At 44.1% G+C, this 10,365-nt stretch overlaps 1 protein-coding gene across 1 annotated transcript; it reads right to left on the bottom strand.

The window, feature by feature from the left end:
• Positions 1-2,816: 2,816 nt before the first annotated feature.
• Positions 2,817-7,786, bottom strand: LOC116407719 (xenoxin-1-like). Its single transcript, XM_031893607.1, has 4 exons — positions 7,708-7,786; positions 5,725-5,805; positions 3,221-3,319; positions 2,817-3,066 (listed from the first exon to the last, which is right to left on the bottom strand). Exons 2-4 carry the CDS (start codon positions 5,765-5,767, stop codon positions 2,960-2,962), a joined length of 249 nt encoding a protein of 82 aa, XP_031749467.1. The 5' UTR covers positions 5,768-5,805; positions 7,708-7,786; the 3' UTR covers positions 2,817-2,959.
• Between the last annotated feature and the right edge of the window lie 2,579 nt (positions 7,787-10,365).

A 10,365-nucleotide genomic window follows, 5' to 3' on the forward strand; every position in this document is an offset into this window, starting at 1 on the left:
TTTGCTTCCACGCGCCAAAATTTGACGTGCATCAAAAAAAATAACACTGACAATTTTTCTTTGACTTGAGCGATAAAGTTTTCCGCAGCAAATTTTTGCGCTTGTTTGGCGAAAAATTCTGCTAATGGCGAAATGCAGAAATCTGCTGGGAATCTATGCCAGGTGAAAAATTTCGTTCATCGGGGCATAATTAGCAAAGGGTGAACTCTTTTTCACATGCTGACCTCTGTTGTAGGCCAAGTGACCTGGAAGTGGTGGTTCTTACCCCGGAAATCCCTTTATCCCAGAAGGTGAAAAAGATTTTACTAAATACTCACAACAGCACCCTACCCAAGTGCTCAATGGTGCCCATGGACCGCCATCACAGCTGGCAAATCAGGGCTCTTCTACCCAAAAACGTTGGTGGAAACATTTTTGCCAATAGAGGGTACTAAGGCGGCCATTTCCTAATGCTCAAATCAGAAAATTCAGAAATTTTAGCCACTAAAATGTACTGTTTTTTGTGCAAGAATTCTAAAAAGTAGAATATTCAGTGTGAAAATTTACTTTTCTGCAACTTTTTATATATATATATTTTCTTTTTCACACAATTCTAAGTTTTAATGAAGAGTCCACAGATTTACAATGTTTGGTAAAATATTTTAGAACCAAAGGGAATACTTGCACTTGGGGAAAAATGTCATTTGCATTGAAATTCCAACAGGGGTATTACAGGAATGGGATCCTGTAATATGTGGAAACCTGTTATCCAGAAAGCGCTAAACTACAAGAAGCCCAAATTAGGCTTGTTTAATACAGTTACACCACAAATAATATTCCATTTAAATGAGAATAAAAGTCATAATCACTGTAGGGAGCAAATATGTTAGGCATCCCCTAGTGACTGTAATTGCTTGCCATTGTTTGCTGAAAAATACCCTGGCCTGGGGTACTACTATAGGACGGCCATGTCTCCATCTTCTTCCTCTTGCTCACAGAAGAAGAGGCAGTTGTGATGCTTCTACAATTGTACCTCTTGTTTCAGTGACCAGGAGAACCAGCCTAGGGTCTCAGGTAAGTGATTATATTCACTGGGTGGTGCCCAATATAATAAATAATAAAACAGTACCTGTACTTGATCCCAGCTAAGATATAATTACCCCTTATTGGGGCAGAACAGCCCTATTGGGTTTAATTAATGGTTAAATGATTCCCTTTTCTCTGTAATAATAAAACAGTACCTGTACTTGATCCCAACTAAGATATAATTACCCCTTATTGGGGCAGAACAGCCCTATTGGGTTTATTTCATGGTTAAATGATTCCCTTTTCTCTGTAATAATAAAACAGTACCTGTACTTGATCCCAACTAAGATATAATTACCCCTTATTGGGGGCAGAACAGCCCTATTGGGTTTATTTCATGGTTAAATGATTCCCTTTTCTCTGTAATAATAAAACAGTACCTGTACTTGATCCCAATTAAGATATAATTACCCCTTATTGGGGGCAGAACAGCCCTATTGGGTTTATTTCATGATTAAATGATTCCCTTTTCTCTGTAATAATAAAACAGTACCTGTACTTGATCCCAACTAAGATATAATTACCCCTTATTGGGGCAGAACAGCCCTATTGGGTTTATTTCATGGTTAAATTATTCCCTTTTCTCTGTAATAATAAAACAGTACCTGTACTTGATCCCAACTAAGAAATAATTACCCCTTATTGGGGGCAGAACAGCCCTATTGGGTTTATTTAATGGTTAAATGATTCCCTTTTCTCTGTAATAATAAAACAGTACCTGTACTTGATCCCAACTAAGATATAATTACCCCTTATTGGGGCAGAACAGCCCTATTGGGTTTATTTCATGGTTAAATGATTCCCTTTTCTCTGTAATAATAAAACAGTACCTGTACTTGATCCCAACTAAGATATAATTACCCCTTATTGGGGGAAGAACAGCCCTATTGGGTTTATTTCATGGTTAAATGATTCCCTTTTCTCTGTAATAATAAAACAGTACCTGTACTTGATCCCAACTAAGATATAATTACCCCTTATTGGGGCAGAACAGCCCTATTGGGTTTATTTCATGGTTAAATGATTCCCTTTTCTCTGTAATAATAAAACAGTACCTTGTAATAGATCCCAACTAAGATATAATTACCCCTTATTGGGGCAGAACAGCCCTATTGGGTTTATTTCATGGTTACATGATTCCCTTTTCTCTGTAATAATAAAACAGTACCTGTACTTGATCCCAACTAAGATATAATTACCCCTTATTGGGGCAGAACAGTCCTATTGGGTTTATTTAATGGTTAAATGATTCCCTTTTCTCTGTAATAATAAAACAGTACCTGTACTTGATCCCAACTAAGATATAATTACCCCTTATTGGGGCAGAACAGCCCTATTGGGTTTATTTCATGGTTAAATGATTCCCTTTTCTCTGTAATAATAAAACAGTACCTGTACTTGATCCCAACTAAGATATAATTACCCCTTATTGGGGGCAGAACAGCCCTATTGGGTTTATTTCATGGTTAAATGATTCCCTTTTCTCTGTAATAATAAAACAGTACCTGTACTTGATATGGAAAGACTCCATATCTAGAAAACCCTCTAGGTCCTGAGTATTCAGAATAACAGGTCCCATACCTGTACTTTTTACATCTTCTTTAAACCTACCCTTTTGCCAGTCTGTAATATTCCACCCATTCCCAAGCCATTTATAAACCCATCTTATGGAAAAATGTAATGATTGCCGGTGAGATGCCCGGTGTCCTGTGTATCGAGCTTGTTGTGATCAAACCGCTAAAACACAAATATTTCGCCACTCAGAGTTGTTTATTGAATGGTCAAAGTAGCATCACAGTAACTATAGGAGGACAGAAAGAATGGAGGCCAACTGGTTGGGTGGGATCATGCCTATCAAGTCACACAGAAATCCCAGCACCACCATGGGTTCATCTCATTGGTTGCACATGTCCTTGTTGCAACACGTAACCTTCTCCGCTGGCAGCGCCATCGCTGAAAAACGTTTGCAGTCGAAGTTCGAAGCACAAAACTTCTTCACTTCTGCTCAGGAAAAAGAATGTATAGAACAGTTACTATACACAGAAATAGTACAGCATTATATAGGCGCTATGTCCACCAAGTCCACCAGGGCGGTGTCTCGCCCCTGTATACAGATATGGAAGACCCATATACGTGCCGAATCAGTAGAACTTACTTGTTTTCATTTTGTAAGTTAAACAATTGACCTCGTCCCGTCCGCACTCCTCCGGCTTACTCTTAATATCAGTTTGAACCATACAGCGAAGGGCATTTCCTGAGAAGAGAAAGAGGTACAAGGGGAATTAGGCAACACGACTTACTGGTAATTCTCAAACAACGTATTTATTAGAGCTCCAACATGGATAACTACGTGCAGATTGCAAGAAGGAATTGTATCAAACCATAGAGGGCAAGCAGAAAACGAAGATTACAAAGCACATCTACTAACAGAGAGAATACAAATTAGGTGATGCAGCTCCCTCTAGTGGTATACTACAGTCCAACCCCCTGGCTAATGTAATTGTCCATCCACTAGGGGTATGCAGAAGAGGCGCCTAGGATGCCCAGTTAGCTTGGATCTCCCCTGCGTTGTGGCCATTTATAACCAGAAGTTTGACCACAAGGGACATTCTGGGTTGAGTTATCACAGTTCTCTATAGGAGCAGAGTCCCTCTCTGGGAGAGGGACTCTGCTCCTGCATTGTGGCCATTTATAACCAGAAGTTTGACCACAAGGGACGTTCTTGGTGGAATTATCTCAGTCCTCTATAGGAGGAGAGTCCCTCTCTGGTGAAATACTGGTTTCATTAGTTCCTCGGATACATAAGTCAGTTGTTTCACGTGGAAGTGAGTCACTTGGAACCACCTTGGACCAAACCATGCTGTGCATTAAGGTAGTTACTTGGTTGAACTGGTCAACATGACGGTTGCCCGTAATCTCAATGTACCTTGTATGATACAGGTCCAGTAACTCTAATTATTATTGCAGGAAACCACTTTGGAGTCTTAGAGGATAGGGCTGGATCCAAGCTCTGTTTCTGTTTCCTCTCTACATCCTCAGGTCTGGATTAAGATGGTCAAGATGTGTTTTAAGGTGCCACTCCATCAGAACCTCAGCAGGGAGGACATCTGTGGTTGGACATTGGGTAACATACTGAGCTAAAAGGAATCATGCAAGTCTTGTTGACCAGTCCCCATTAGTAATCCTGCCAAGAGCCTTCTTCACAGCTTCAGCTTCTTCATTCTCCTTAAGGTCATTATTGGTAATGGGCTTCAGAAGGAAAACCAGTCCCATTGTATGATACCATAACATCCAGTATTCCGTGTGTTCCAACCAGATGAAAGTATTGAAACTGTCACTGCCGATGTCTGAGATGACACTGGGATGACCTCTAACCATGTTGAGATAGAGTCTCCCACTACAAGAAAGTTCTTCCCCTGGAATGGTCCAGCAAAACCAATATGAAGTCTAGACCAAGGCTTTTTTGTAATCTCCCAAGGAAACAATGGTGCTGCAGGGAGGCTGTGATGAGGCATGTGGCATGTGAAACACAGTACAGACTTTTTTATGACTTTCCATGAGAATTGTCCTCTTCCTGATTGGAAGGTATGGTGGGCACACTGGCTTACGCCTATAGCAGCCACTTCAGGGGGCAGCCCCCTTCAGCTCTTTATAAGACTAATGGCCTCCCCAGTCTGCCAATAGAGTGCTGGTAGGGACCCTACTGTAACTACAAGCGACATGATAAGTAGAAAGCTGAAAATGCATTGCCGCATCCAATAACAGCGGGATAGAATTGCTACGTCACACTCTGATTTCAGGCCCAAGCAAAATCTTTGGTTTTAAAATACAGGTATAGGACCCGTTATGCAGAATGCTTGGGACCAAGGGTATTCCGGATAAGGGGTCTTTCCGTAATTTGGATCTCCATACCTTAAGTCTATTAAAAAATCAATAAAACATGAATTAAACCCAATAGGATTGTTTTGCATCCAATAAGGATTCATTATCTAACTTTGAATCAAATACAAAGCACTGTTTTATTTTTACAGAGAAAAAGGAAATCAATTTTGAAAATCTGAATTATTTGATTAAAATGGAGTCTATAGGAGACAGGCTTTCCGTAATTCGGAGCTTTCTGTATATTGGGTTTCTGGATAACGGATCCCATACCTGTACAAAACAGTGAGATATGCAGAAACATGTAATGATATAGTCAATTACAAATTCAAAATACTATACACTATAAACATACTATACCAAACAACGCGTTTTGCACCATTCGATGTTTTATTAGATGAGGTGGTTCATCATCATCTTCTCTGCTTCATTATTGGGAAGTAGAGGAGGTGATGAAGCACTGGTTTTGCCCAATTAGGTACTTCATCAGAGGAAGTGCTTCATTACCACCTCTGATGAAGAACCCAATGGTGCAAAATGCGTAAGGAGGGCGGAGCATGGGAACCATGTTGCACTTGGATGCACCTTTATGTCATCTGGCATAGGATGGTTGACTTCTTTTGAATTTGTCATTGACTATAACATGTTTGTGCATATCTCACTGCTATTTTGTTTAGTATTTTATGATCGTATATTCATATATATTTATCTATCGCTTATTGTTTAATGTTAAATCTATGGTTTTCTGCTGATATCCCAGTAATGAAGCAGAGGACTTACCCAGAGTAACAAAAAGAAGGAGGAAGATGATGGCGTAACGCATTGTGTGTCGCACCGTTTCAACCAATCACAGATTTCTGTCTGGGGAGAGAAAAAAATCAACACAAAACAGAAAAACTGGATTTTATTATGGATCAGGGGCCTTGTTTGCTATTGTGGCCAAATAGATACGAGAGACACGAGGGGAGAGAGAGCTGTGTATCTTATAGAGAGAGACACGAGGGGAGAGAGCTGTGTATCTTATAGAGAGAGACACGAGGGGAGAGAGAGCTGTGTATCTTATAGAGAGAGACACGAGGAGAGAGAGCTGTGTATCTTATAGAGAGAGACACAAGGGGAGAGAGAGCTGTGTATCTTATAGAGAGAGACACGAGGGGAGAGAGAGCTGTGTATCTTATAGAGAGAGACACGAGGGGAGAGAGAGCTGTGTATCTTATAGAGAGAGACACGAGGGGAGAGAGAGCTGTGTATCTTATAGAGAGAGACACAAGGGGAGAGAGCTGTGTATCTTATAGAGAGAGACACGAGGGGAGAGAGAGCTGTGTATCTTATAGAGAGAGACAAGGAGAGAGAGCTGTGTATCTTATAGAGAGAGACACAAGGGGAGAGAGCTGTGTATCTTATAGAGAGAGACACGAGGGGAGAGAGAGCTGTGTATGTTATAGAGAGAGACACGAGGGGAGAGAGAGCTGTGTATCTTATAGAGAGAGACACAAGGGGAGAGAGCTGTGTATCTTATAGAGAGAGACACAAGGGGAGAGAGAGCTGTGTATCTTATAGAGAGAGACACAAGGGGAGAGAGAGCTGTGTATCTTATAGAGAGAGACACGAGGAGAGAGAGAGCTGTGTATCTTATAGAGAGAGACACGAGGGGAGAGAGAGCTGTGTATCTTATAGAGAGAGACACGAGGAGAGAGAGAGCTGTGTATCTTATAGAGAGAGACACGAGGGGAGAGAGAGCTGTGTATCTTATAGAGAGAGACACGAGGGGAGAGAGAGCTGTGTATCTTATAGAGAGAGACACGAGGGGAGAGAGAGCTGTGTATCTTATAGAGAGAGACACGAGGGGAGAGAGAGCTGTGTATCTTATAGAGAGAGACACGAGGGGAGAGAGAGCTGTGTATCTTATAGAGAGAGACACGAGGGGAGAGAGCTGTGTATCTTATAGAGAGAGACACAAGGGGAGAGAGCTGTGTATCTTATAGAGAGAGACACGAGGGGAGAGAGCTGTGTATCTTATAGAGAGAGACACAAGGGGAGAGAGCTGTGTATCTTATAGAGAGAGACACGAGGAGAGAGAGCTGTGTATCTTATAGAGAGAGACACAAGGGGAGAGAGCTGTGTATCTTATAGAGAGAGACACGAGGAGAGAGAGAGCTGTGTATCTTATAGAGAGAGACACGAGGGGAGAGAGAGCTGTGTATCTTATAGAGAGAGACACAAGGGGAGAGAGCTGTGTATCTTATAGAGAGAGACACAAGGGGAGAGAGCTGTGTATCTTATAGAGAGAGACACGAGGAGAGAGAGAGCTGTGTATCTTATAGAGAGAGACACGAGGGGAGAGAGAGCTGTGTATCTTATAGAGAGAGACACAAGGGGAGAGAGAGCTGTGTATCTTATAGAGAGAGACACAAGGGGAGAGAGAGCTGTGTATCTTATAGAGAGAGACACGAGGGGAGAGAGAGCTGTGTATCTTATAGAGAGAGACACAAGGGGAGAGAGAGCTGTGTATCTTATAGAGAGAGACACGAGGGGAGAGAGAGCTGTGTATCTTATAGAGAGAGACACAAGGGGAGAGAGAGCTGTGTATGTTATAGAGAGACACGAGGGGAGAAAGAGCTGTGTATCTTTTAGAGAGAGACACGAGGGGAGAGAGAGCTGTGTATCTTATAGAGAGAGACACGAGGGGAGAGAGAGCTGTGTATCTTATAGAGAGAGACACGAGGGGAGAGAGATGTGTATCTTATAGCGAGAGACACTTACCTGTTAGTATGATGCTGTGAGTTGCTGGTGTGTCTCTCGCATTTCTATGTACCTTATATTTATATTGTTTCCCTATTAATTACAATATTGATACTAATTAAAGCAGAGGAAAGTCACAAGTCTGTTGACACAGAATCAAGTGCCATTCAGTCCCAGCATTCAGAGTCAGGAACGCTTGTGTGCTGAGCCCCGCCGAGTCCTACAGTGTGACTGGGCCCCCTGCTCCCCATCAGATTCATTCATTAACGATTACAGACTGTATGTTATTACTTTATAATATACAGTTGGGTTATTTCCCTATGGGAAATTGTAAATTATATCCTTATAATCGGAGCTTAGTGATGTCATCAGTTATAATCAGAGCTTAGTGATGTCATTTCTCATGACTCACTGAAACTTGTATATTATAATAAATAAGTTTCCCCCTGTTGTAAAATATTACATATTATATATATTAGAACTGACAGACCTGCAATGAGTGGGGCATATTTATGAAAAGGCCAGAAGAAAATCTGCCCCAGGAAAAAACCTGGAATTCCCCCGAGCTCTTTAATTAATTAACTTTAATTAATGTGTGCTCGGTGGAGGCGGGTCGGGCGGAGAGCTGCAGTGGGGGCCCCTGCGGGGGTTGTGGGAGCTGCAGCAGGGCCCCTGCAGGGGTTGTGGGAGCTGCAGGGGGGGCCCCTGCGGGGGTTGTGGGAGGTGCAGTGGGGGCCCCTGTGGGGGTTGTGGGAGGTGCAGCGGGGGCCCCTGCGGGGGTTGTGGGAGCTGCAGCGGGGGTTGTGGGAGGTGCAGTGGGGCCCCTGCAGGGGTTGTGGGAGCTACAGGGGGGCACCTGCAGGGTTGTGGAAGGTGCAGCGGGGCCCCTGCGGGTGTTGTGGGAGGTGCAGTGGGGGCCCCTGCGGGGGTTGTGGGAGGTGCAGTGGGGGCCCCTGCGGGGGTTGTGGGAGGTGCAGCGGGGGCCCCTGCGGGGGTTGTGGGAGCTGCAGCGGGGGTTGTGGGAGGTGCAGCGGGCCCCTGCGGGTGTTGTAGGAGGTGCAGTGGGGGCCCCTGCAGGGGTTGTGGGCAGGCCTGGATTTGTAGAGAGGCCTAAGGCCTAGGGCAGCACAAATTTAGGGGCGGCATGCAAGAAACCCAATTATGATGGAGATGGGATGTCTCTTCCACCAGTAGGCGGCCAATAGCAGAAATGTCATATCTTGGCCATTTTACTGGTTCACAACAAGATGTCATTTTATCTTTCTACATTTCTATCTTTCTGCCTCATTCTATTTGTTTTGGACTGTGAGTTTTCCACTTATTTATTCAGTCGTTCAGTCTGAGTTTATTTTGTACTTTCTGTTTCACACGCCACTTTTTTTGCACTTACAACAAAGCAATTAACTGGAGGCAATGAAAGAGAGCACCCATGATGCCTCTGTGATGCTCAGATTTATTTTAACTTTTAGTCACAAGGTTCTGTTGAGCTAAAGCCAAATGTTTTATGTGGACAAGAGAAATGAAACAAGGAATGTAGGATAATCGTGCAATACAAATCATTAGCAGTACTTGTGGTGCTACAGCGAGAGCAAGGAATAGGGAGTTGGGAGAGAGTGAGAGTTGAGATCCCAGGAAACTGAGAAAGAGAGAAAGTGAAGATACCAGGAAGTTGGGAAAGAGAGGAAGTAAAGATACCAGGAAGTTGGGAAAGAGAGGAAGTAAAGATACCAGGAAGTTGGGAAAGAGAGGAAGTAAAGATACCAGGAAGTTGGGAAAGAGAGGAAGTAAAGATACATACCCCCCAACTGTCCCGCTTTCTATAGCGCATCCCGCTGTCCCGGATAGTTCCCTGAATGTCCCACATTTCCGTAATAGATTACGGAAATGCGGGACATTCATAGAAGGATCCGCGACAGCAGGATGAGAGGGCTTAAGCTGAGAGCTCCGACTCCTTGCGCTGCTTCTCTTCTTATGCGGCTCCTTCTCCGGCGGTCCCTGGCCTTTTTATAAGGTTGCGCCCGTGCGTAATGACGTCACACGTACACATGGGGCGCAACCTTATAAAAGGGCCTGGGACCGCCGAAGGAGCCACATAAGGAGAGAAGCAGCACAAGGAGTCGGAGCGCGTATGGGGGGCTCTGTGTATGGGGGGGCTCTGTGTATAAAGGGTACTGTGTATGGGGGGCACTGTGTATGGGGGGGCTCTGTGTATAAAGGGTACTGTGTATGGGGGGCTCTGTGTTTGGGGGCACTGTGTTTGGGAGGCACTGTGTATGGGAGGCTCTTTGTATGGGGGGCACTGTGTATGGGGGGGCTCTGTGTATGGGGGGCTCTGTGTATGAAGGGCACTGTGTATGGGGGGGGCTCTGTGTATGAAGGGCACTGTGTATGGGGGGCACTGTGTATAAAGGGTACTGTGTATGGGGGCACTGTGTATGGGGGGCTCTGTGTATGGGGGGCTCTGTGTATGAAGGGCACTGTGTATGGAGGGCACTGTGTATAAAGGGTACTGTGTATGGGGGCACTGTGTATGGGGGGCTCTGTGTATGGGGGGCTCTGTGTATGAAGGGCACTGTGTATGGGGGGCTCTGCGTATGAAGGGCACTGTGTATGGGGGGCACTGTGTATAAAGGGTACTGTGTATGGGGGGATCTGTGTATGAGGGGTACTGTCTATGGG

The sequence above is a fragment of the Xenopus tropicalis genome, chromosome 9, assembly GCF_000004195.4.
Source record: "Xenopus tropicalis strain Nigerian chromosome 9, UCB_Xtro_10.0, whole genome shotgun sequence".
In the NCBI taxonomy this organism is placed as follows: domain Eukaryota; kingdom Metazoa; phylum Chordata; class Amphibia; order Anura; family Pipidae; genus Xenopus; species Xenopus tropicalis.

Bases quoted from the DNA above. Each gene is read 5' to 3' on its own strand.
- LOC116407719 (XM_031893607.1), bottom strand. From the start codon at position 5,767: ATGCGTTACGCCATCATCTTCCTCCTTCTTTTTGTTACTCTGG. The intron at 3,320-5,724 runs GTAAGTCCTCTG...TTCTCTTCTCAG, and splicing joins CCTTCTTTTTGTTACTCTGG to GAAATGCCCTTCGCTGTATG. The intron at 3,067-3,220 runs GTAAGTTCTACT...TTTCCTGAGCAG, and splicing joins AACTTACAAAATGAAAACAA to AAGTGAAGAAGTTTTGTGCT.